Genomic DNA, 27,842 nt, shown 5'->3' with positions numbered 1-27,842 from the left:
TTTCCAGGTCATGGGTGGGATGGCTACGATTGCCTAACAAAAGTGATCTTTAGATGGTCTCTGACAAAAAAAATGGATCTAATTGTTGATTGGGGCTATTTTTATGTAATTGATCTTGACTGTCTAAAATAAAGACCATTGATTGAGTGACTAATATTTGTCTGATTGGTATGATTTTTGCATGGTAGATCTTGAAATGTTCATTGGACCTAATGAACGGTCTAGATCAGTGGACTAGACAGTCCAATTGCCCCCAATGCAACTAGGAGCACTCTTTAACTTATAATGCACGATGATGTAACAGTGATCTCAGAGCACTCAAGCATTTCTCATTTATTATTGCTAAAATATTCTAGGGTGAATTCCGTGTAACCCCAATTTCCGGTGGGCCCGCTGTGATGTTTGTGTTATATCTACTTTGTTTGTACATTTTACAATGTACATTTTACAAGGCTATCCAAAAATTAATTGGATTTGAATTTCCGCCTTAGGTACCTTCTTGAGATTAGGATTACAGAAGTTTTGGATGAGGTTGATATTTGTGCGTTCCATTCATCTTAGATAATTTGTGTTTTCCCTTAATCTAAATAAGAGTCACCAAATTGAATGGCATATAAATATCATAGTGGGCTGCTTCCTTTCTCTTGCTCCAGTGGTACTCTCAGGAGTTTCAACACCTGGTCAAGGGTTCAAGTACCCGTAGGTGGTGAAATCCCACTACGGTGTGAGTGTGTGGGGGTGTGTGTGCGTGTGCAAAAAAATAAAAATAAAAATAAAAAATCATAGTGGGCCCAGGTTGGGTTCCTTTTGAGTTTTGGATCTCTATTGTGTTTGGGTTCATGTCCTAAATAAACTGGCAAAACAGATGAATGGAGTGGATATAACACAAACATCACATTTCACGGCATGGAACTTGGGGCCACAGGAGATTCTTCTTATCATAGGTTACACCCAAGTGCTGCCCGGTTTTGATAGAATGAAAGTTTTTTACGAGGTGACTGGTTACCACCTCATTCGGCTCATGAACTTGGGTTGTGTGACGACCTTAGGACCATGTGGCTTGATTTGATTCGGCCATTGTTAGAGGTCAGGCAAAGCATGTTTGGAAATGTTACATGGCTCCTACCTCTGACAGCGCCACCTGGTTCAATTAAATCTTGTCAAGTTCCAACCTCACTTAATAGTGTTGGGGTCATTGCGCAATCCGCATCCATAGCTCATGTGTCCTTAGGGAGTTATTAATTAGGTGGACAACATATTGGGTTACTAATGTTGGTGCAAACATAATATGATAGGATTTAATTGGACAGAGAGTTGTTGTTAGAAATTGGGCTAATGAATACCTACCAACTTAACAATTCCCCATCTCTCAGTGTCCAACTGTTCAATCAAAATTTGGCTAACATGACTTAACTTACAAAAATCAGGATAGTAGAAGAAGCCACCCATACACTGATCAATAGCTCAAATGGTAGACAAGTGAAGATTACTTCATTTCAACACTAAAGTCTTGGAATCGTTTACCAAAGTGAGGTGTGTGAATTTTTTTTTTGATAGTATAGTTAGTTATAAGCGAAGGTTAGAATGTCTGAATGCATGTATCCTTATTGTACTTGTCGTGTTGACCGAAAGTCGCCTGAATTGAAAATGCTAACAGTCTAGTGGTTGATGGGTGGACACTGCATAGAAGCGGAGTGCGTGGGATGCCACACACCAGCAACCTCGTTGGTGTGCTGATCGTCACCAAGTTCTATGGGCTCCACCATGTTGTATATACTATTTCCACCCCATCCATCAATCCATTTTGTGAGGTCATTTTAGGTTATGGGCTGAGATTGATACACAGCTCAATTGGACCACACTACAATAAGCAGTGGGGACAATGACATCCACAGTTGAAACCTTCATAGGGCCCACCGTAGTGTTTACTTTCCATCCAATCTGTTCATTGGGTCACACAGACTTGGATGAAGGGAAAACACAAATATCAACTTGATCCAAAACTTATGTGGCTCCAAGAAGTTTTGGATGGTAATCTCTGCTGCTTCCTTTGGCATGGTCCACTTAAGCTCTCTGGATCTGCCTTTTTTTTTTTTTTTTCATATGGCCTAAAATGATATCGTATAGGTATGAACATAACACACACAGAACTCAGTGGATACAGGGTCTCACCTAATCCGCTCTGGTCTTTTTTTTTGGGAGCTGATTATGTGTGTAACAACCTAGCGGAGGCTGTATCCCGAAGCAGTTTGCATGGTAACTTCAATGCCACGAAACTTAACTTGGAGCTTTATATCACACAAAGCATGTTTGAAAGTTGTTAGGTTAGTATGTACTCTGTAACACTTAGTTCAATCCCCTCGTGTTCTAGCGCCATCAAGTGTTGTCGTCCACATCCCTATTCTGGAAAGCCCATGTGAATTTCTGGTAGACCTTGTTACATGGGAGTTCCATAAGCCAAAGCTCTGTGGGCCCACCGCAAACCCATGTGACATTCGCGCTGTCCATTTTTATGATGTGAACTAAAAATAAGATGGATTTAAAACTCCAGTGGGCCACACTTGATGAAACAGTGGAGATGGAAATGCCCAGACCTGTCAGAGGTCTGCCTTGATGTGTATATGCCACCAACCCGTTTATAAGGTGCTTTGCGCCAGGATGAAGGGAAAATACAAAAATATCATCGTCATCCAAAATTTCTGGAGGCTGCGAGTAGTTTTCAATAGTGGGCATTCAATTCCCTGATGTATCTTGTGGTGTGGCCTTGATTTTTGGATCTGCCTCATTTACGGGTGATCCGACAGAAATGGTGGAGGAAGTCATGTCACAGCTTTGGGTTAAAGAGTCTACCTTCAACATGGTTACAGGGAACTAGCATCCCTCGAAAGCCTGTAGTGTCCAGACAATGTCCTGCGTGTTGTCTGGCAAACGCCTGAAATTGGAAGCGTGATCTAAGCATATATGGCACCTGCAGATTGGCAGATTGCCACATGTGGGCTATTTAAAGATTAATAGTGGCATGTAGTGCCTGTGGGGCCCTTGACAATTAATGTTGGCACATGTCGGGCGCCCAAGATGGATAATAGCAGGTGGCATATGTATATGTTGACATATTAGCACGTGTGGCATGTGTAGAACATGTGGAGTGCTTGAAAGGTTAAGGTGGTACAGGTGGGGCATTGTTACATTTGATGCATATACATTGTTTGGAGAAAAGACCCTTCTCCATCACATTCACAGTGATGTTGATCTGATCAGTCCATCAATTGTCAGCAAGTATGATGGTCCTAATGATGATCCTGCATGTATTTTCATGTGTCTCACAAGTGAATTTAAAAAACCTCACGAATTGACTTGGGTTATGAGTATGATTTTTGTTGTATTTACTGCATCTTTTGATGTATCTGGTTATTCCTCACCTAGGGACCAAATTGGTTTTTGGGCAGTAAAAATTGTGAAAGGCCTACCTGAAGCTATTCTGGTAATAGGATTGCCTTTGTTTGAGTTATTATGTCTAAGGGCTAGTGTTGGTCAGTCCACTTTGACCAGTTTTTATAGTTTACACACTTTTGTATTACTTTTTATTGATGTATTTATACTAATGAGCTTTTAAATGATACTTGAGTTAGGTATTTTAAGTCCTTAATAGAGAAGAAAGATCATAGATATTTGTAATCAACCATATATCATTTCAGGGAAGAGCAAAAGAAATTGGGATTCCAGGGGAAAAAAATGCCTAATGCACTCCGCAGCCATGACTTTGGAAAGTAAACCTCGAATTGTTATATTTCTTTGGTTTTAGGGTTTTTATTTCCTTCTCTTTTCTTTCACGGATCCTGTCTTATTTTAAAAGTTCTTGTTTGGGTTAGGTAAGAGTGGTTAATAAGTATTTTTTTCTTTTTCTTTTACAGATCCTGTCTGATTTTAAAAGTTCTTGTTTGGGTTAGGTAAGAGTGGTTAATTAGCTTTCAGTTAACTGATTCAAGTTTACCGTCTGGGGCAATTGTCTATTTTAAGTTAAATTCGGAGTATTGGCGTCTTTGTTTATCTAAATCACATCAAGAGTAGCGTAAAACACAATTGTTCGATATTATTCACTAAAAAAAGAAGAAGCATTTTTAGGGATTTTTCTCCCTCTCGGGTTCAAGATTTATTGCTCAGGAAGATGTTCTCCTCCCGTTTTTCTCCAAGCACTTGGTGAATTTTCATTGCAAGAGATCCATTTCATCCACCTCTTATTTTTACCTGGTATGCATAAGCTTCACCTCTTTTGGGATTCAAATTGTGGTAGTTCACCTCCATCTTTGAACCCCACACCTAGCATGCACTTAACCAATCAAATGGATGCTAAAATCCACATTCAAACAACGAAATTAGACGCAACATAACTTTTACCTATGTTCCACCCATAATGGGATGATTTGAAGAATCAGGCCAGCCTAATCATACCAACATTGAGGCTTGTGAGTGGGGCCATACTTCAGTGGTCCCAACCACTACCTGATGGGGTCCTCTGCAGATGATCCATGCATTGGTGCGTGGGACATTCAGGATGAAGTCCACATCAACAGAGAGTCCTACTTGTGAGACGGATGGCCAAGCTGCCATGCAGATGGACCACACCCCAACAAGGATCGAAATGTTTTCACCACCAATCTTGGGACTCTTCTCAGTTGAACATGGACTACTGTTGTATTCCTTTCACAAACATCTATAAGAAGATTAGCTTTGTAGCATCACAAACATTTTTGTGCCTACTCCTCCAGTGGGACATCACCTCGGGTCTGGATTGCCAAACCAAGGACCCCATTAGTGGGCACTAAAAGATCTACTACACTGCAAAGCATAGGCCCATTTCCAGTCACATTATCATGAAATCATATCAATTTTTCATAACACTTCCTTTTTAATTAAAAGACCATGGTTAATCATCATTATTCTCAATGCTTTATTGTAACACAATATCAAAAGCAAGAATGACAAAAGATAAAAAGAAAAAGGAGAAAGGAAAAAAAAATGAAAAAAGAAAAAAAGGAGTTACTGAAATTGCCCCTTAACAAAGTAAGGCATTACCAGCCAGATATTGACTTCCCCATTAACAATTATAAACTCATCAATCCCCCAATAAGGAATGCCACCATCTTCTTTATCTTCTTTCTGTGCATTAGTCTCCCAAACACAAACACAAAGAACCCCATGTCAAATCATTTTTCTTCTTTTAGGTGGGTGGGGGAGGAAATGGAAAGAGAATTATCACCCCCAAGACAGTGGAATCATGTCCTATTAATTAGATATCCCAAAAGGATGCCCAAGAAAGCTATGATCACCACGAATATGAACGAGAAGCCGCTGCTATGCCCTTTACTGCCTTCCCTTCTCAGAAGTTCCTACAAAAAACAGAGAGACGTGATAAAGGGGAGATAATTGATGAAAGGGGATTTGTAAAACTGACACCAAATAGATGAGAAGACGAGACAATGATGATGGTGGTATCCATGACAAATTTGAAAATGCTGATACCAGTTCTTCCAGCATGGGACTGAAGCCCATGATAATGACACTACTACCCACATATGCATGCGTGTATGAATTGTAGATGAGGTTGATATATCACATGACCAGAGCCTGAATTTTCCAGCCACTCGAAACTTTCACTTCCCTTTCTTATACTACAGCAATGGAATGATCAACTTCTGTGGTTGATCTCGAACGGGAAGAGAAAGGATCTTACTAATGAATATGGCAGAGTTAGGGAAGAAGCCACTACATGTACTAATAGAGCAATGTAGCAGGGTAGAAGCCAGTACATGGTTGAGTAGAAAGAACAGAAGGATGTCTGCTAACTCCCACAGCGAGCACCCAATTGAAATACCTTAGGGCATGTTTGCATCTCCTTACAAGCCAGGTACTGTGATGCTTATCCTCACAAAACAACAATTTGGGTTGGAAAAAGGCGGATAATACCCCAGCTAGTGCAGTTCAAAGAAATTCAAGCTGCCATAAATGCACAGAGCGGCCGAAATATAGGAAGCACTTGCAATTTGGGGTACATCTACATGCACTCTTAATCCACGGCCCAAAACAACTTCCTACTATAGTGCAAGACTTCCATTCTATAATTTCTAATGAACAGTATGCACATGACAAGTCAAACGAGGTTATCAATGGCTTATTGACAAATATCAGATGTTTAAAGACAAAGTGAGCACAAACTTCCTCACCAGTTCCTGACGAAGTTTATCGTTCTGTTGTATAGCAGACTTCTTCTCGTCAGTCAACCTTGAAATCAGAGCCTTGGCCTGAAAGAAGAAAAGGAAGCAAGCAAGAAAGAGAAAGGCTTCACGTATTAATCATATCTAACATACAGACTCTGCTGGAAATACATGAAGTAGGTTCTACAAAAAGAAGCTATCAGAATTTAAACAGGAGGCTTACAGATTGTGAACTCTTTTGAGCAAATCATATACATAATTAAGTGCATTAATAACAGGAGAAGTGAAATATGCATGAACCATGAGAGAGACATTTGTAATAGTACCTCATTATCTGTCAATTTTATTTAATTATTTTTATTTTTATTTTATTTTGCAAGAGCACCACATGTGCTCCTGGATAATGTGTGGAAAATGGAACTGCTGGTGCTGAATGGCAAAGCACTTGATAATGCAAATTGAGGATGAAGAATTCTTTCAAGTTTCCTATTATTAACACTAAAAGGACAATTAAACATGACCTTTGTAGCATGTGCATAGTTATGCCAATGCGTGAAATGGGAATTAAGAAATGTAGGAGATGGAGATCACTCAATTTAGTACAGTGAAAACAAGAACCCTCATTTTTTGCCACAAGCCACACAGTATCTACCTCCTGCCCATAGTTCCATTTGGTGGGAAATCCATGCAATTGTCCCTGAGATTTGTCTCATACACATGCATATGCCTGCAGATAATAGTGCTCCCTATGCGAGTCCCAACCTTCAAACTACCACTTCACAATTCCTACTACTTCGCAGGTGGCTTCTAAAGGTGAAGCAGGAAACAGGAAGTAGTCCAATGCCATTATTTCTACCTGGACATGATAGTTGGGAGATGCAACAGGTGTATGGAGAAGCCAATTATCCAATGATTGACACTATCTATGCCTTGAGTAATTAAAAATTGGTAATGGTTGCAATACGATATTTCCCACACCAGTTGCACTTCTGGTAGGAAGATATGCACGGTTGTGGTACACAAGTAAGCATTAAGAACAATCTCATAGGAAATGGTAGACAAGCTAAAACTGAAAGAACATAAGCATCCATGCCCATACAAAATTCATTAGTCCAAGAAGGGGGTGAAATATCTGTTAACTTGAGCTGCTTCGTATCCTTCTTTATCGACTAAGTACTGGAATGAGGAGTGGTGGGACACAATTTTCATAGTATCGGCATCGTTACATGTATTGCTGACCAGGGATATGGAAACATGTATCCATATTGTCGATAATACCGCTGATACCTGGAAATGTATCGCTGACCAAGGGAAACATGGAGACAAAGGCGAAAATTTTCTGTGAAACTTCAGGAGATGCTAAGGGCGTGTTTGATTTTCCAATTCCCAGGGAAATGCCCCATGAATGGTAATAAATATTTCCCTCCATGGTTGCCGCACTCTTCCCTATAATTGATTTGACGGCTTACTTTTTTGGTGTAAAAATGGCAAATATTGTGAAATATTTGTGGGTCCCACCGTAATGTATATCATATATCTACACCGTTCATCCAGTGTGTCAGATGAATTTATAATTTAAGCCAAAAAATGAGGCATAGCCAAAGCTCAAGTGGACCACGCCATAGAAAAATGTGAATCAAATACTTACCGTTAAAAACTTCTTGAGGCCATTGTTTCTTTTGGTATGGGCCAGTTGAGTGTTGGATCAACTTCATTTTTCTTCTTATATCTCAAAATGTTGTGATAAAATGGATGGACGGAACAGATATGTCATATACATCAAGATGGGGTCCTAAAATGGCCGCTACTACTTTTGAACCGGTTTCCAAGAATGAAATTCCCATGAATATCCAAACAGGTGAAACGGTAATAATGAGCCATTTCCAGGGTATTCACTATTTCCCGGTGAAACGATAAAAATCAAACAGGCCCTAAAAGACGTGTTTACGTATTTAGGAAAAAAAAAAGGCAAAAAAGAACCATACATAGAAAGTTTCCATTCGAAAGGGGCCTAAACCATGCATTGTCGCAAAAAACCAATGCAATAGTAACAAAATATTATCCATGCACACATATATACATCACCCATTCATTCAACTATTCATCCACCATCCATGCATTGCACATATACATACATATGCATGCATTCATACACACTAATCGATATATTCATGCATCCATAACACATCCAGACATGCATATATTATACATCCATCCTTACATGCATAAATAATTATGAAATAAAATAATTATTTTTAAAAGTAAACAGATTATTTTTATTTTTTCATAAATTTTAAAACTCCAAAAATTAATTCTTTATTAAAAATGTAACACATCACTCATCAACATCTGAGAGCAGATTAGGTGAGACCCTGGCCTCACCCAAGATGGTGAGGCCCTAATCATGTGGCCCACCTTGATGTACGTATTCAATTATCCACGCCATCCATCCTTTTTTCCAACTCTTTTTAACACATGAGCCCAAAATTGAAGCATATTCAAATCTCAGGTGGAGCATACCAAAGGAAACAATGGTTATTGATCATTAAAAACTTCTTGTGGGCCACAAAAGTTTTGGATCAAGCTGATATTTTTTCTTTCCCTTCATCCAAGTTCGTATGACCTTATCAACAGGTTGGATGGCAAATAAACATTATAGTGGACCCTAGGAAGTTTTTAATGGCGGTGCATTCAATCACCACCGTTTCCTATAGTATGGTCGACCTGAGATTTGGATCTGCTTCATTTTTGGGTTCATGCCCTAAAATGATCTGGCAAAAAAAAAAAAAAAAAAAGAATCCACTACAACGCCGAGAGACTGATGCCGAGAACGACGCCGAGAGACTAATGCCGAGAACGACGCCGAGAACGATACCGACGACGATTTCGACAGATAAGCGACGACAACAACATCACCATTACATGATCGAAAATGACGAGGGAGATGCCTACTCGTCGTTGGGCCGACTCAGTTTTTGATGAATCCACGAAATCGAAAGGTGAAGGATTAGAAGCAAATGGTAGAAAGTTAAAGAATGTAGAGTTGGGAGAGGAGAAAGACTATGACGCGGGAGTGGTTGACAATGAATGGAAGGAGGTATCTCGTCGGAGACCCATGTCTACGGTGTCGGCGGCAAGAACGCGAGCTACCTTTCCAACCTTGTTCGTTAAAGGATTTCCGAAAGGCTGGTTTCCTCTCAATATTGAAAGGATTTTTGGCCGAGCAGGTGCAGTCATGGATGTGGTCATGCCTGGAGACCGGATGACGAATGCCTACAGGGGATTTGCTCTGGTTCGGATGTCCTCTAAGATCGAATTGGCAAGAGCAGTTACGATGTTACATGGGGTAAAATTTGCAGGGTCCCCTCTTCTGGTTCAGAGGGCCAGATTTGGGCCTTCCATCCCTCCCCCTCAGAAACCTGTTTCCACAAAGATCTACTGGCCCAAGCCTTCCCTTCCCCCTCCCCCACCTCTCCTTCCTTCACCTCCTCACTCGTCAGGGGCTCCGACCTTTAAAGAGGCCCTTCTGCAACGTCATCATCCCTTTCCACCGTCTTCGCCTGCCGCGCATCCCCCTCCCGCTCCTCTCCTCGCTATGTTCGATCCTCTCTGTTAAAAAATGGGTGTTCCCATCTCTGTAGATCTGAATCATTTTCGTTCGATTAAGGAGGATCTCAAGGAGTCTCTAGTAATTATATGCAAAGAAAGTGCTTCTATATCTTAGGTGAGGGACTGGATTTTAAAAACTACAGGATTCCATCCAGGAAGCTACAGCATCAAGCCGTTGGGTTACAATGAGTTGTGGGTTAAGGTCTGCCTAGGGATTAACTTTGAAATGTCCTTAATGGCTGGGCATCTTCATTTAGGAGGACCGGTGTCGAGGGTGATGAGCTGGGAAGAGTTCTCCATATTCGGCATGGAGAATGTGTGGATTCAAGTTTGGGGAATTCCCATGGAATTATGATTCGATGAATTCTTTATTTCAGTTGTAGCGTATCTTGAATCGTTTTTAGAATTGGATGAGAAGACGAAGCTTGGTGAAGATGGTGTGATTCGAGTTAGAGTCCGTCGAAGGAAGGGTCTTCCTATGCCGGTTTCGGTGAAAGTCATCGTAGAAGACCGATGTCTTGATTTTCCGGTCATCGTTGAATCGAATGGTGTACCGGTTCCTCGCTGGGGAGACCTTTGGAGAGTCAGAGAAGGTCCTCCGTCGGAGCACATGTCGTCGCTACAACCCTCTCCAAAAGAAGGAGCTCATATTCCATGCTCCTTTGGACTACCGAATCAGGACTCTTTCAGTACTCCTGCCGCTGCCAGTCGAGATCTACTCCTCTCTCTCGGCGACGACACGTGGAGGTAACCTAACACTCTCGCTCGCTCCTCCAGCTCCTTCGCCCCCCAGTTCGTCGCGGCGACAGAAGACTTCTGCGGAGGATACGACGCGTGGCAAAGTCGATTGTACGAAAGATTTTTCGCCAACTCAAAATCCGGTAGACAATATCGTACCACTTTCTATTGCCTGCCAGCTTTTGCCTTTTATCCGGTCTGATAGCATTCCTTTGTCAGGAGCTGACCTGCCAGCGTCTCTTATGAAGCCACGTTGTGAGGGTGGCGTGGATTTTAAGGAAAGCAGGATGAGTTTTTCTTCTCCTTTAAGCTACACCACCTCCTCGGTACACGTGGACAGTTTAGATGGTTGCTCGTGTGAGGCGTCAGGCCACTTGGCTAGTCCCCTCTTGCGAATCACGTGCTGCAACACGTGCCCGTCTACGAAACCGCTAGAAGCTTCTCTTTCTTTTCCAACCTCGGGCGCCTTAACAATCACTCCTTCCCTTCTTCATACCAAGTCGTCTCACCCATGGCCTGATGACGCTCATTCTATCGGGGGCCTTCTGATAGACTGCACTCAATCCGAATTCCAATAGCGGCCGTCATCGCCTGCCTCTCATTTCGGGCAGGCAGATTATGGATGGAGCTCTCATTGCTAATGAAGTCTTGCACTCCTGTCACAAGTCTAAGTTTGCAGGGATATTTTGTAAATTGGATGTCGCTAAGGCTTATGATCATGTTGAATGGGACTTCCTGTTATATATGTTAACTCGAATGGGCTTTGGTCCGAAATGGAGACGATGGATCGCCACTTGCATCGGTTCGGCTCATTTCTCAGTCATCCTCAATGGTTCTCCTGTAGGATTTTTCAAGAATTCGAGAGGCTTGCGCCAAGGAGATCCTCTGTCTCCTTACTTATTTCTTATAGTGGCAGAGGCGCTGTCTCAAATGTTGAAAAAAGGCCAAGAACAGGGTATCCTGCAAGGCATAGCTGTGCCAGGTTTGGATGTCCCTCTCACTCATATCCAGTTTGCAGATGATACTCTTATTTTCTCAGAGGCTTCACATGAAAATATCGATCATCTTTATATGGCTATTCAATGTTTTGAAGCTGTCTCGGGCCTCACGATTAATTTCTCTAAGTCCAAACTTCTTGGACTTAACGTCCCCACTCAGTCCTTACAGAGCTTTGCTGATACGTTGGGTTGCCGAGTTGAGTCCTTTCCGACTTACTTTGTTGGGCTGCCTCTTTGCATCGGTTCCCCGCCGAAACACATGTGGGATAAGGTAATCAACAAATTCCACAAGTATCTGGCTTCTTGGAAATGTAGGTATTTGTCTATTGGAGGGAGACTGACCCTCATTAAAGCAGCCCTCTCTAGCCTTCCACTATATTTTATGTCACTGTTCACCTGTCCCGGGTCGGTAATCAGGAGCATTGATAAAATCAGAAGGGATTTCCTTTGGCAAGGAAAATTAGAGGATGTTCCATTTGCTTGAATGGAAGGAAGTTTGTAAAATTTTCAGTGACGGACGTGCTAATGTGAAGAATATGAGGCTTATGAATCAAGCCTTGCTGGGGAACTGGACATGGAGATTTGCTTCTGAAAGGGATGCTTTGTGGACTTCAATCATCAAGGGTAAATATGGAGCATTTGACGGCGGTTGGTGGCCGAAACAATTCTCCTATTACAAGGCTTCTCATATATGGAGAGGTGTTTTGAAAGTTAAAAATCCTGTCTGCTCTAATAGTAGATTTGAGTTGGGTAATGGAGCCGCCATCAGATTTTGGGAAGATATCTGGTGTGGTGACACTTCCTTGAAGACTCTACTCCCTCAGATTTACAGGCTTGCTCCCGACAGAAATATATATATTAACAGTTGTTACACTTCTTTGTCCGATCAGCCAACTTGGGATATTAGACGCATTAGAAATCTGAATCAAAGAGAATCTGATGAATATATCGAGCTTCTGCATTGCATCTCCCAAGTGCAGATCACCATCTCTCAACCTGATAGTATCATTTGGCCTCTCGAGAATCAACATCTTTCTCCGTTAAGTCTCTCTACACAGCTACCTATCCTACCGTGTCCCCGATGCCTGATTTCCCCTCTTTCATCTGGAAGTACAAGGTCCCTCCTAACTATATTTGTTTCGGGTGGCTGGTTAGCCGAAATAGGATCCTCACTTTAGATAACCTATTTAAGAGAGGCCTGCAGCTAGTTAATGTTTGTCTCTGTTGCATGGGAAATGCTGAATCTGTGAACCATTTATTGGTTCATTGCCCTTTCATATCCTCTATTCTTGAAGATTTCTGCCAGCAATTTTCGGTCAGTTGGTGTGCGCCAGAGTTTGCTGAGAATATGTTATCCGATTGGTATGGCTTTAAGCTCGGTAAAATTAACTCCACCATTTGGCGTATGGCTCTCTTGGCCATTTGGGGGGTGGTGTGGGAAGAAAGGAATAATAGGTGTTTCAATGATCGGGTGTCCTCGGGTAGGGTAGTTGGTTCTAAGGTGAAAAAGCTTGTCTTTGAATGGGCTGTAAATGTAAAGGGTTTAAAGAGGGTTGATTTGTCGTTTCTTGGTAACTAGAAGCGTTCTGCTATCTCAGCAGTTCGCTTCCTTTCTGTTTTTTTTTTTTTTTTTCCCTTCTGTTTTCCTTTTCTGTTTTTATGCCTCTCTTCAATAAATTTGCAGTTACTTTTTTTTAAAAAAATGATCTGGCAAAACAGATGGATGGTTGGGATCTAGAATACATACATCAAGGTATTACGGTGGGCCCTAGGAAGTTTTTAATGGTGGTGTGTTCAATCATCACTGTTTCCTATAGCATGGTCCACTTGAGATTTGGATCTGCTTCATTTTTGGGCTCATGCCCTAAAATGCAAAACAAATGGATGGTGTGGATCTAGAATACAGACATCAAGGTGGGCCCCATAGTAAGGGCTGCACCGTCTTGGGTGAGGCCAGGGCTACACCGTATTTGCTCCCCCAACATCCATCCATACATAGAAAGAATTAATAAGTTTTTCATGGAACAAAATCATTATTTAAAAATTTTTTTTTAAAAAAAAATATAGTTTTTTTTTGGCATTCTCAAAATTGAAATAAATTTTCATAACAACTTTTTTCAAAGGTTAGAGAGTGATCAAAATCAACTCCCCAACCAGATCTCTAAAAATAAAACAAATTTCTTTTTTTTTTTTTTTGAATTTTTAATGATTTTCATAGTATTTACGCACATTTCCCCCCTTTCCATTCCAACCCAAAATGTGGGATTTGATTCACGAAAATTGAAGAGGTCGAAATTCACTCCCCCAAAAAACCAAAAAATAAATAAATAAATTCTGATTTACACATTTTCTCATCTTCCTGACTTGTATCGGCAATGCAATGAATATAAGGGAGATTTTTTTAAGAGATAGTAGCGATTTTTGGGAAACATGGTGAGTTGGTGACATATAACTGATATTTCGCTGATACATGAAAATATCGGTATTTCCAGTGGTATCTGTATTGCCAGCTTGGTGATACCAATGTTATCGATAATATCGATGATAACTAGAACATTGGCATGACATAGTCCCTATGGATGTAATGCGAGGGCATTTTCACACCGGGCTTGAGTGAGGTGGCCTGTGGGATGCAGGGGCACACTCGGGGTGGGTGGCCCGCAGAACCCATGGATTTGAGGCCCACAAGGAGGGTTCGGCCGAGGACCTAACCCATGGATTTGGGGCCTGGGCTATTAGATAAAGGGATTAATTTGCCATGCTCTATCAGTTCAAGCTTTTAGAGCAAGTGGTTAATTGTCCTGCATCAAATGGTATCAGAGTGGGGGGTCTCGTGTTTGAGACTCCTCATCGAAGGTGATTAATGCAGGGACATTTTCACACTGGGCTTGAGTGGGGTGCCCTGTGGGATGCAGGGGCACACTCGAGGTGTGTGGCATGCGGAACCCATGGATCTAGGGCCTGTGTGAGGTGGGTGGCTCGTGTAAGGTGGAACCCATGGATTTGGGGCCCATGAGGAGGGTTTGGCCGAGGACTTAACCCATGGATTTGGGGTCTAGGCTATGAGATAAATGGATTAATTCGTCGTGCTCTATCAATTCGAACTTTTAGAGCAAGTGGTTAATTGTCCTGCATCAGGATGCTTATCATATTTTGCTAGGAGACCATGGATGTGGGGCTGAGATATTGCGCATTCAGCTTGGGAGTTCTTTCATTAAAGATAGTGTTAACATCATGAAGAATCCTACAACACCCAAATCTAATGAAGAGGGGCAGGATTTGTTTGGCATACAAAAGTTTGAAAGAAAGTGAAGGAGAAAAAAGAAATGAAAAAGAAGACCAAAAAGAGCAAAGCCAATTTTCATTAAGTTATGAATAAATATCGCTTATAGAGTATGTAGCAAGAAGGTGTTTTGGTTATGGTTTTCCTACAAAAAGAAAAGTTGCTGAGGGAAGCTTATCACAAGGTCTAGTTTAAGGAGATTGGTCCATGCCGAGTTAAGTAAGCTACTGGCATCCCTATAAGATCATACTGAAATAATCTGTATATCCCACCGATTTCCAATGTGGCTGATTTGTTTAAGTACCATGGTTAGGTGCCTGATATATAGGATGAAGTTACCGTTGATATGGACATCCTAAAGAAACAAAAAGGAAGCAATTGAACAAGTGCTACAACCTGAAGACTACCAACACTTGAAGAGTCCAATACAAGGTGTACTTGGTGATATTGAACAACAAGCCACACTCTGAATGCACGTGGATCATGGCAACGAATTGAAAAGATTGGATTCAAACGTCTACTTCTTGTATTAAGCATCATACTTGCTAGAATCGAGTTCCCTCCGACTTGGGGGGAATGATGTAGACTCGAAGACCACCATGAGGCCCATCATGTGCTAAAGTTTGAGTTATTTGTTGCTACTTTTTGGGGTTAAATTTCATAGACTATCATTTACTATTTTCAGAAGATAAAGGTGTTTGTTTTGAATATATGGTATCCGATCAATTTTATTTTTTTTTTAATTTTTTTATTTTTTAAATAGTTCTCTAGATATTGGGAATGATTTTCTGGATTTACTTTTATTATTTTTAGGCCATTACAAAATAGCCAAAATCTTTCTAGTAGAGGTATTGCTAGGAATTCAATTGATTTCAAAACCAATCAAATAGTTGGAAAACATTATTAGATTCAAAGGGAGTTTATGGTGTCTTTTAGGGTATATAAAAGGAGTTGTTCTACTTCTAAGAAAAAACACTACATATTCTGAGTTTTGTGAGGTTTATCTAAGTATTTGTAACAAGTGAAGAAGTTTCTATTTCAATGACGTTGTTTATCCATTCTTCTCTATTCCAATATTCTCCTGGGCGTGTCAAAGTTTTGAACATCGGTATCGTATTGGCTGATACATACGTACCATATCCGTATCGACCTAATAAGATACGCGATATGCAGCCGAAACAGCCCACCCTAAAAAAAGGGTGGTATTGGTTTGTATCAGCAGTGATATGGGGCTGATATGGGCTAATAAGCCCATATAAACCCAATTTTTTTTCAAAATTTCTTGTTCCCTTGTTTTTTTTCCCAACCATCAAGGAAACTTACAAAGTCATTTAGACTAGATCTATGCCTACTTTGGGGATCAAAACAAAAGATTTGAGTGAGATTCAACGAATCGAAGCGGATTGGCCCACTATGGGAAAAATTAGAAAAGAGGATGGGCATACTTTTTTGTCATGATTTCATCTTCTTTTTTTTCTAAAAGGTAACGAAAGATACCTTTGTTTTGTTTTACATCAATTATGGGCACTAATTTACAAAACCATGCTTGATTTCTGTTTTATTAGGGCCCATTTAGTTGGCTTTCAACAGGTCAAGTTGATAGACAATATTCTCATCAAAGAATGGTCTGACACACCATTATATACATGTCCAAAATACCAACAATAACAAAAAACAAAAAAGATAGATTCTTGAATATCTCGTTTTTCCTTCTTTTTTTTAACCTGATATTTTCACTTAATCTTTGGTTTAAACCATTTTCGACCAATACGAACCGATATCGATTATGCATTGATCATATCATATTGTTTTCAGCCCAGACCGATATGGCCCCGATACTGATATTCAGAACCATGGGATGGGGTGTGTTCTCTTGTCCATTCTTGCATTCTGATATTGAGACCTAACCGATATTTTAACTAAACTGCATCATCATCTCTCGAAATTAATTGGTTCCACAACCAGGGTTTCCTAATAAATTACCATCAAATTAAGCTTCAAGCATTTTTCAAATCATCAACCAATATGTATAACATACCAATATCTATCGATACAAATTTAATTTTATATGAATTGGCCACAGTAACTACTGTGTAGTCACTCATCACAAGACTTGTACTCTTGTAGATTTGTATATATATACAATTTCAAGGCTATAACTATACTTAACTCATGCGTTTCTTACTTTCAGACACAAATACATGTGATTTATGCAATGATTAATTTACAAATTGGTAAGTATCTTAAAACTCTAAAAAGTGAAGTAAACATGGCCACTGAAAAAAGGATTCAACATTAACGACTGAACAAATTAGCTAGTGATAGACAAGCTAGAGCTATACATGCTTAGTAGCACAGTCAATGAATATTAAAAAATGTATTTTCCATTTCCGGATTTATTTAAAATTTTCTGATTTTTTACTTGAAAAATTCAAATTAATTTGCCTGGTACAGTCACCACTATGGCCAACAACAACAACAACAACAACAACACACACACACACACACCCCAGATTTTTGGTCAGCCAACACACCTCTTGATACCTGATATTTTGAACCTTGGTTTCAAGACCTCTATTCGTCAGTTCTTCCACTTCATTAACATGGACTTGTATTTTTGATCTTCCGTCAGTGACTATCTCCAATTACACAACAAATATTGGAAAAGGTGACTAGAAACTCTTCATCACTAAAGCACAAGCAAAAACAACCACTTTTTCTATCCACAGTTTCTAAACATCATTTCCATGAAAATGGCATTTCCGTTGTTTGTTTTTCATAAATTTCTTGGAAAATATCCCTCTCATTTCCTAAAAATTTCCCCTTTTTCATGTCCTTACCCATACAAAATATCATATGCAAGAAATTGAAGAAAATCAAAGGAAATGACCCTCTCTTTATAAAATGTCCATTTTTTTTGAAAGGAAACGAAATTTTATTAAAAGGTCGTGAGAAGTGAGACAATAACCAACAAAAACAACCGAACAACTTTTAAAAAATAGGGCTAGACAACACTACATACAAAACTCAATATGACACCATACCCTTGACCCTCAAAATGATCTCCGCCCTGACTCTCAGGTGCATTAAGAAAACAACGCCCATTTCTGGACCCTCAAATGGCCCATAGCATAGCCAAGACAGTCAACCTCCAGACAACTTTATCGACTCTCCCTACTCCCCCTCCGTGCCAGGCCTAAAGCTAATCTTCTACTGACTTTGGCATCACCCAAGCAGTGTTGAAGGTGGACATGAAATAATGCCACACACTAGTAATAAAAGGGCAGTGAATAAAAAGATGGTCAATAGACTCCTCATTCTCCAAGCACATCACGCAAACGTTTAGGGGGGAACTAAGGTCCTTATTTGAAGACAATAGTTAGGATTCTTTTCTTGCCCACGAACCAAATAGACACAACGACCCTAGGGGGAGCTCCATAGAACCAGTAATGGAAAGGATGAGTTGTAGAATGTCCCTGGATTGGATTAGAAAACATGTTGCAAAGCGACTAAACAGAAAACTGCCCAGATTTATAAGAATTCAAAATGATCCGATCCTCAAATTGAAAATTAGGCTTAAGGTTATTTAAAAAGTCCAGCACGCCAATAAAATCTGCAATTTCCTCTTTTGTCATGTTCCTATGGCAAGAGGGAGCCCAAACGTTCGACTCTCCATCGGAAGAAAAACAATCAACCACTACGACAAAACGATAGGGAGCCAAGCGAGCAATTCTAGGGAACAAATCCTGTAATGCCCTATCTCCACACCACCTGTCAACCCAAAAACGAATATGTTGTTCGTTGCCCAAAGCAAAGGAGATACCTTTGTGCACAAAATGCTCTGTAGCCGCCATCGCCTTCCATACTTTGGAGGCTTGGTAAAGGGAAGATAACCTAATAAACCACTCCCTGCATTGGGTACCATATTTAGAAGTAATTAACTCTCTCCATTTGCTGCCCTCTTCTGACTCAAATCTCCAAATCAATTTTCCAAGCAAAGTCGAGTTCATAATTGCCATCAGCCTGAGACCAGCCCCTCCCTCCTTAATCGGCCTACAAACCTCATCCCACCTAAGAAGATGAAACTTCCTCCCCTCATTGTCACCTTTCCAAAGAAAATCTTTTCTTAGCTTCTCAAGCCGATGCAAAACTTATCCCACGAGTGCTTGGGCAGCTTCCCAATACAGAGAGGAAGCCCAATGTAGGACAAAGGAAAGGCCCCCAATCTACATCCAAAAATTCCCACAAAATGTCCAAGATCCCCACTCTCAACATGCACTCCCAACATCTCAGAATGGTTGGTGGACCAAACATGCGGCTATTGGTAATGCATCTTACATTTGGAAGGGTATCTCCAAACTGAAAGGGCTTGTCCTCAGCAATGTCAGTTATGCCTTGGGCAATGGGAAGAGAATCCGTTTCTGAATTGATCTGTGGAGAGGAGATCAGCTGCTGAAAGAGCTGTTCCCTAACATCTTCCGACTTTCTCCAGTCAGAGACATCTCTATGGCTAGCTGTTACAGTGTTACCGAAGGAAATACAGCGTGGAACATTAATTGCAGATGCAATCTGAATGACTAGGAAATCAGGGAGTATACGGAGCTGCTCCTGTTCATCCGGGCCTCGTCCCCTTTCCAATCTGAAGCCGATTTCATCACCTAGAATTTGGATAAATCCAGCAACTTTTTAGTTCGCTCCTTGTATAATCTGTTGCTCATCAGCAAGACAGAAGCAGTCAGCCATCTCCTCCATCATTGCTAGAAATATCCTGTGCCCCCTAAGCTTTCAGCTTTTGGCTGGCTCATTTGCAAAAAGAAAATCCTTACTGTTGATAACCTAAGAAAAAGAGGTATGGTTCTCCCCAACATCTGCCTGTGTTGCATGCGGGATGAAGAGTCTGTCGACCACCTGTTGCTTCACTGCCCTTTCATTTCAGAAATTTGGTCAGATTTCCTATCCCGATTCAACATCAACTGGTGTCTTCCTAGATTGGTTGACCTCCAGCTTTTTGCCTGGCACGGGATTTCGATTGGCAAGCTAACAACAAGACTTTGGAGGATGGCTATCCTCGCGATCTGGTGGTCCATTTGGGAAGAAAGGAATGGAAGATGCTTTAGGGATTCTTCAAATTCTGCTCAGGTTGTTTCGTCCAGGGCCAAGCGCAGCTTAATCGAATGGGCCTCCATTGACGACAAGCTGAAAGATTGCAATCTGCTTTTCCTCGAGATTTAGTTTTTCCCCTCCTCTCTTCTTTTCTTTTTTTTTTTTTTTTCTTGTTGGTGCTGTCTGCCCCCTCGGCAGACTTCTTTGTTGTTTGTTTCCTTTTTAGTTCTTAATGAATTTGCATTATCTTTCAAAAAAAATAAAATAAAATAAAAAACATCTCAGATTTGGCCACATTGATCTTCAAACCCAAAGCCGCTTCAAACTCAAATTAGGATCTTCTTGAGATTGTCCACCAATTCTTCCTTAGCTTCACAAACAACAATGTATCGTTGGCATACTGAAGATAACCGATGTATTCCTCCTCTCGAGAACCCCTGAATCTACAAAACAAACTATTTTCCTCCCCTTTCTGAAGCATCATGCTGAGGGCTTCCCCGATAACAACGAATAGATAAGGGGAGATCGGGTCTCCCTGTCTAAGACCCCAAGATGTGCTGTAGTACCCTTTCGATGATCCGTTAACGGGCACTGAAAAGGAAGAAGATTGCACACATGATCCAATTCACTCCCTCCACATTCAACCGCAACCTAGTCTTTCTAGCATATAATCTAGGAAACCCTATTCGACGCGGTTATAGGCCTTATGCATATCCAATTTACATATCAACCTACTCTTGTTCTCCTTGTACTTGGTATCACTACATTCATGGGCTATTAAAGCGTTGTCCAAAATCTATCTTCCTGCCATAAATGCGCCTTGATTTTCTGAGATTACCTTGGAGAGGACCTCCCCAAACCTCGAGGCTAGAATCTTAGCCAACATTTTGTAAGGGCTTTTAATGAGGTTGATTGGCTGGTAGTTTGACAATCTTTTTGCCCCTTCAACTTTAGGAATCAAAGCAATGAAATGAGCCCCTGACTCTTTAGACAAACAACCACGCTTGAAGAATTTCGAAACAAACTCCATCAAATCTTTCTTCACTATATGCCAAAACTTCAGAGAGAACGCTATCAAGAAGTCATTGGGAACTAAAGCCCTATCTTCACCAACATGGAATCAAGAGTCATTTTCACTTCTTCTAGGAACGGTCTCTCAAGAAAGGCCATATCTTCAACTGGTAACCGACTAAAGGTGGAATAAAGTGTCCCATATGATAGTCACTTATGCCATCACCTGTCTTCTAAGTACCCCACATGTGTAAACACCCATCTTCAAGTTCCCTATACGTGCTAATGTGCCACATGTACAACATATGCCATCATCCATCTTAAAGTGCCATACATGTGCCAATGTGCCACATTTGTAACATTTACATCCACCCATTTTTTTAGTGCCCACATATCCATAGACCCCAATGTGCCACATGCTATGCTATTGGGCCACATGTGCCACATGGCAGCCTTCCACCTTTAAGCACTTCACATTCGCAACATGTGCAACATGTGCCATTGGCCACCTTCAAGAGCCCCACGTGTTAATGTGTCACGTGTGCCACAATCCATCTTAAGCACCATGAATGTGCCAATATGCCACATGCAACAAATACAATACAACCACCCATCTTCAAGTGCCCTAAGTGTCAATACGTCACATGCTCCAATGCGTTGTGTGTGCACCATATGCCACCCTCACCTTCAAGCACCCACGTGCCGCCATCCATCTTTACGCATTCCACATGCACTACACATGCCACCATCCATCTTCAAGCAGCCCACATGTGTCAGTGTGTCACGTGGGACGTGCCACAATCCATCTTCAGTGCATAGGCCAAGTTCTATCTTTGACTAAAATTTTCATGAAAATTCCTTTCTTCCAAACAACAAATTTAGAAATGGAGGAAAATTTTTCAAGAAAGTATTGTTGAAAAACAATAAAGGGAAATGGCTTTTCCTTTCTCAGCATTTTCTAGAAATGGTATTTCCCAAGAAACACCATTTCCTCAAAAATTTCATGAATCCAAATGAGCCTTTTAGAGCCCCGTTTACTTTGGAGTTCTCTAAGGTGAGGAGATGGAAAGATATAATTATGATTACAAACAACAATAAATTTAGTAGAAAAGTATTTGAGGATTCCTCACTGTTTATTGCAATCCAAAAGGTGAAAAACAATGTTTGTGGAAAGGGTAATTATGATTTTTTTTTTCAAGACAAATCTTTAGTGGTTGCTATGGAGGATTCATAACTGTTTCTTACAATCCAAAAAATGGAGAAAAAAATTCATGAGAAAAAGGTAATCACAATTTCCAAACCACAATAAGTGCAATCTGAATGACAACAAGGATTCCCCGCCATTTATTGTAATCCAAAGAACGGAAAATAATGACAAACGGGCCCTTCCTGGATCTTTTATATCACAGCCGCACAATAAAAGATTCTTCCCTAATCAACAAAAGGACCATTTAACTCTTAAAAATCTAGGGTGCTCTTTAGGGCCTATTTGTTTCTTCAAGAATCTACAGTAAATGAAATTGTTTTCCACAAAAGCATTGCTTCCATTGTTTGGAATGAAAGAAATAGTGAGAAATCCCTATCATGGTGTACCGTAAAGGCCGATACGTAAAGGTAATGTTGCCAACCGTTACACGTTACGAGGTCATAACGGCCGTAACAGCCGTTATGGAAAAAAATGACCCATAATTGCCGTTAACAGCATGTTACATCCCCTATAAAAGCCATAATAGCCCTGTAATGGTTTATCACGGGACATATACATGTTTTTCATACTTTTTAATCAACATTATGGGACATATACAGGTTTTTCGTGGGTTTTTTCAATAAATAAAAAAATAAAAAAGAGAGACCATAACGGCCGTTACGGGTCCGTGACAGCCGTTATGCCTCGTATCGTAAAGGTAACGGTGGTGGCCGTTACGGCCACTGTTACCATTACGGAACACCTTGATCCCTATGACAACTTCCACTGCATTTATTGCAGTTTGGAAATCTTGATTACTTTTTTTTTTTTCCCACAAAATCATTGCTTTCCATTGTTTGGATTGCAAGAAACCCTTTGCAAGAAAAATCATGATTAACTTTTGTAGAAAATAACCATTTTCCACTGTTTGGATGCAAAAATCGTTGAAGAATCCTCAATACCATTTCTACTGCATTTATTAGGGTTGGAAATCATGATTACAATTTTCTATATCCTAATTTCAGATGCTTCCAAAAAAAAAAGGCCCTTGGGAAACTCTAAAACCAAAAGAGTTTAAGAAAATGCCACCACAACTCCTAGCCTACCTACCAAAAGTGAAGATGGTTGATTGTTTCCCAACCTTCTTCATACAAAATGCACCAAGTATCATGCCTTACCATACTATTCTTCTAATGGCCACAAGCAAGAACTTTATCTGCCAACATATCCAGCATAAAGCTTCCACTATCAATTGGAGGACCTCGCACTTTGGGATGGAGAATGGAGAATCACCAAAGGGGGGAAAAGATTCAAAAGTTTATTCCTACTTTCGTTAAACAAAAGGGTTGTGATCAAGTTATACAAAAACAGTTACATAACAGTAACAGTCGGCACCATTACACATTACGGACCCATATGGCCATCACAAGCTGATATTGGTTTTCTTTACACACACACACACACACACACACACACACACACACACACACAGAGAGGCCGTTACAGCTTATATCATAATGATAATGGCGGTGGTAGTTACGGCCAAGATATGCAAAAATGGTTATGTAACGGTAATGGCGGGTAAGCGTTACGGGATCATAACAGTCGTAACAGCCGTTATAGAAAAAACAACCCACAACGGTCTATATTGCAAGCAATTTGAGGACTGTCAAAATCATATGGAATGAAGACAAGTAGCCATCCTAGCATATGTCTAGAACTGAACAGACGATACAGCACCTGCCCACCTATAGGTCCCTACATGAGATGACATGTTCCAATAGACGTTTTGATCTCTTTGCACCAGTTTGGTTTGAAATCCTTTCCAAATTTCACAGTTAGTGAAGTGCCCACTGTGATCAAGAGAGACTTGATTTGAAAAACTTGCGTACCGAAAACAGAAGCTGTGGGCTACAAGCATTACTAAGGCATTTTAGGAGAAATTATAAGATACAACCATTTCTTTCACACCATTGTGTCCCAAATATGGAATATCAACACCGAGCAAAAGGTGGACCACACAATGATTATCGCCTGATATGAAAATCAGGCAGATCTACTGACTGGTTGGGACACGACATCAAAATCAATTGACAGCCACTGGTGTGACTCAGATTAATGGAGCAGTCCACCTCTTGCTCGATTGGATATTGTACAGGAGGAGCATGTTGCCAGGAAAAGAATGCTGTATCATAACTTATGATACAGCTGCTGTATCGGATCGTTTCTCTCTTCTTGAGTTTCGTATCATGTAATATTCATGGTGCGGCCCACCTCAGACTGGACATTCTGCACATGTGGCATGGTGGAGGGAAAAGAATGGTTGAATCATAACTTATGATACAACTGCTGTATTGGATTCTTTTTTCTGGAGTTTCAATGCTAGCAACCCACATAATCCACTTGAATTATGCACTGCCCCACCCACATATGACCTCTTAAAATCTAAACTGGAATAAATCTAAACACTCAAATTGAGCATCAAAGCATGTAAATGTTCAAGCAGCCTAAAAAAATAATATGCCATAATGCAAAACACGACATGGATGACAGATCTCATCTAGCCTCACTTATAGGCCAACAACGATTCTGTTTGCCACCTTCTCGAAAGCTTGCAATTCATAACTAGGCTAACATAAGCATGTAGTTTTTTTTAAAAGAAAATGCAAATGTAGTTTGTCTAAATCATAACACAATAACTTCAGCTTTTCAGACTGGTGCCTGAAATAAAAACCCAATAGCTGAAACTCCACAAAAACTCACCTCAGAAGATTTGTCTTGAGGCTCAACATACGCTCTTGAAACCTAAACAAGAAACGGTATGTAAACTGATCAAATCCTTTTCAATCACGACATAAATGAATAAAAATATCAAAACCAACACCCTTCTGAAATCGAATACAGATGATATACTTGAAGACTCACAGGCGCAAATTCCGAAGCATTCATATTCCCATTATCTGATAAAGATGCCCGGGGTGACGAACCCTCATCAGATCCTTCCTGAACTGGCGAGGGCGGTTGGGGCGGTGAAACATAAACAACCCTCAATTTGCACTCCTCAACGAGATTCCCTGACTCCTTATTAAACTAAATAAAACCCAATTCTGTGTATTAAATAAAACGTGTCGAACAAAAACTCACAACATATATACACAAGAATGCATACCATTTCTGGTGTAATATCCTTTCCCGTAGCACCCGGATTCGCAATAACACTCTGGAGAAGAAACTTGTCCTTGCATTGCATATCTGGTGGAGCTTCTCGTTGTGATTGCATAGTAACTGACGAAGAAGATAAAAATAATTAAAAACAATACAAATTTACAAACAAAAAAGAAGGTAGCAGATTTATATACCGGTGACATCGCACGTAGTCCGAGGCATGACAATTCCAGTGTTCGGTCGGACGCAATATTTCTTTGGATTCGTTGTCTTGACCTAAGCAGACAACCATTTGACACAAAATACAAGATGTGTCACAACACACTCTCGACTGAATAAAAACATTGTTTCCTGATTGGCCAAGCAAAAGTAAATGATGGACCCATACTTCAGGGATCCAGAATGTTCACCTACAGGGTCCCATTACAAATGGCCTGTGCACAAAAAATCACATCCACAGAATTATCTTAACTGTCCTGCATTGGTACTGTAAATGGGCGGCAGCCAATGATCTACATTCTACAGAAACTAAGTATTTTCCAGAGGAGATTTTAGGGATCACTTGGCAGTGTGGATTCTGAGGGATTTATGGGGATTTCAGCTTTTTGGTTCATTTGGTAGCAAGGATTTTGAAGGATTTGGATTTTGAATCCTCCAAAATCCCGTAAAAGAGCTGTTTTTGCATTCCCACCTCGAAGCTGATCTGCAAAAATCCACTAAAAATTCCACAGGTTCCAAAATCCACTGGATTCCACAGGTGTCTAAACCCACGATGGTGCTCACCAGATGAACAGTCTGGATCACAGAGAAGGTGGGCCCCACCTGTGAGTTGCCAACCAAGCAAAACAAAAAAGCCTTTTTGCCCGGCCCAACATTGTATATTTACTCGCACTAAAAGTCCCTAATAGGAAAAAAAAATAATCATTTTTGGGGTAATCTAATTACAGAAAAATGCAGGAGAAATATCAAAAAGAAAAACTATTCTAAAAAATCATTACCTTGAATGCTACATAGTTATCAGTCTTATTCGATAATTGAAGAGAACACGAGATCTGCTTCTTCAGCTCGACTTCTCAAAACAAAAACAGACCAAGGAAAAAAAAAAAAAAAGAAATCAAAATCCAAACCCTAGAAACATTCCGATCTGAAGATTTTTATTTTTATTTTTATTTTTAAAGACAGAAAAACAAAGGGATCTTCGGAAAGAGGGAAAAAGAAGACTCACAAGGGAATTTGAGTTCCTGAGGTTCGATGCTGAGGAGCTCTCCGGAACTCATCTTCGATCGATCTTGGGAGAAACGGAATGATAGATTGGTTCGGAGAAACCGTTTTGTGGGAGGTTTTCCGGTTTTCTGGCTCTGAGAAGCAGTTTTGGAAAACCGGAGAGACGTAAGGAAGAGTGGCGGAAGAAAGATGTGGAATTGCAGGGGTGTTGCTTTTGCTTCTAATCTAATCTCTCTTCCTTCTCCACTCCTGTTTTCTGATTATTTTTTTTTTCGGGAGGCGGAACGGAAGGAATGCGAACGTGCAACAATGGAAATCGGATTGCGTACTGAGTTACTCAGTACGCTCTTATCGTACTGATTAAACTCTGTTGGACCCTCCGTGAATGCATGTGGTTTATCCACGCCGTCCATTCGTTTTTCCAGATCATTGTTGGGGTTGAACCCAAAATTGATGTATATGCGCATTTCAAGTGGACCATGCCACAGGAAAAAGTAGAAGTATTGACTTCCACCGTTGAAAACTTTCCAAGGCCCTCAGTGATGTTTATTTGTCATCCAACCTGTTCATAAGATCAGACAGACACGGATGAAGGTCAAACACAAATATCAAATTGGTATAAAACTTCTTTAGCCCACAATAAATTTTCAACGGTGGATGTTCAATTCACACCGTTTCCTGTGGTGTGCTCTACTTAAGGATTGGATACACTCCATTTTTGGCATAAGGCCCTGAAATTATCCGTTAAAAGAGATGGACGGAGTGGATAAAATTCATGAATGACAGTTTGGCCCACAGAGTTTACACAGTAGGCTTAGCGGCCTGAGTTACTCAGTACGCAATCTGCTTCCGTAACAAAGCAGCTCTGTGGGGCCCACCGTGATGTGCGTGTGAGATCAAGTCCGTCCATTATTTTAGCAGATCATGGTTGGACGTAGCCCAAAGAGAAGGCCGAACCAAAAACTCAAGTGAGGCACGACACAGGCAACAGTGGAAACCGACGCCAAACACTCGAACCTTGATGGGCCCACCGTGTTTTTTATTTCCATCCAATCCGTTCATAATGTGAGTCCCACCAGAATGAAGGAAAACTAAAATATCATACTGATTCGAAACGTTGATGGTCACCAGAAAGGTGTCTTTGTGGGAGTCCATCCACACTTTTCTATGCGGTGTGGGCCAATCGAGTTTTGGATCGACCTTATTTTTGGTGATCAACCATAACATGATCTGACACAAATGATGGACGGAGTGGATTTCACACAGTGTCTCGCAGAAACAACTACTATAGGAAATTCGCGTCCGAACCTCTT

General features: G+C 40.6%; 1 protein-coding gene across 1 annotated transcript; it reads right to left on the bottom strand.

Annotated features, from left to right (window-relative positions):
* Positions 1 to 3,804: 3,804 nt before the first annotated feature.
* On the bottom strand, positions 3,805 to 26,842 carry LOC131232857 (vesicle-associated protein 1-2-like). The gene is made up of 8 exons (XM_058229354.1): positions 26,531 to 26,842; positions 26,304 to 26,374; positions 25,500 to 25,581; positions 25,310 to 25,425; positions 25,066 to 25,230; positions 24,904 to 24,945; positions 6,222 to 6,299; positions 3,805 to 5,387 (listed from the first exon to the last, which is right to left on the bottom strand). The coding sequence occupies exons 1-8, from the start codon at positions 26,580 to 26,582 to the stop codon at positions 5,274 to 5,276; spliced, it is 720 nt and encodes a 239-aa protein (XP_058085337.1). The 5' UTR covers positions 26,583 to 26,842; the 3' UTR covers positions 3,805 to 5,273.
* Positions 26,843 to 27,842: the final 1,000 nt, after the last annotated feature.

Source organism: Magnolia sinica, chromosome 18 (assembly GCF_029962835.1).
Source record: "Magnolia sinica isolate HGM2019 chromosome 18, MsV1, whole genome shotgun sequence".
NCBI lineage: Eukaryota > Viridiplantae > Streptophyta > Magnoliopsida > Magnoliales > Magnoliaceae > Magnolia > Magnolia sinica.
The sequence above is the reverse complement of the archived record's forward strand: the minus strand, read 5'-3'. Positions and strand labels throughout refer to the sequence as shown.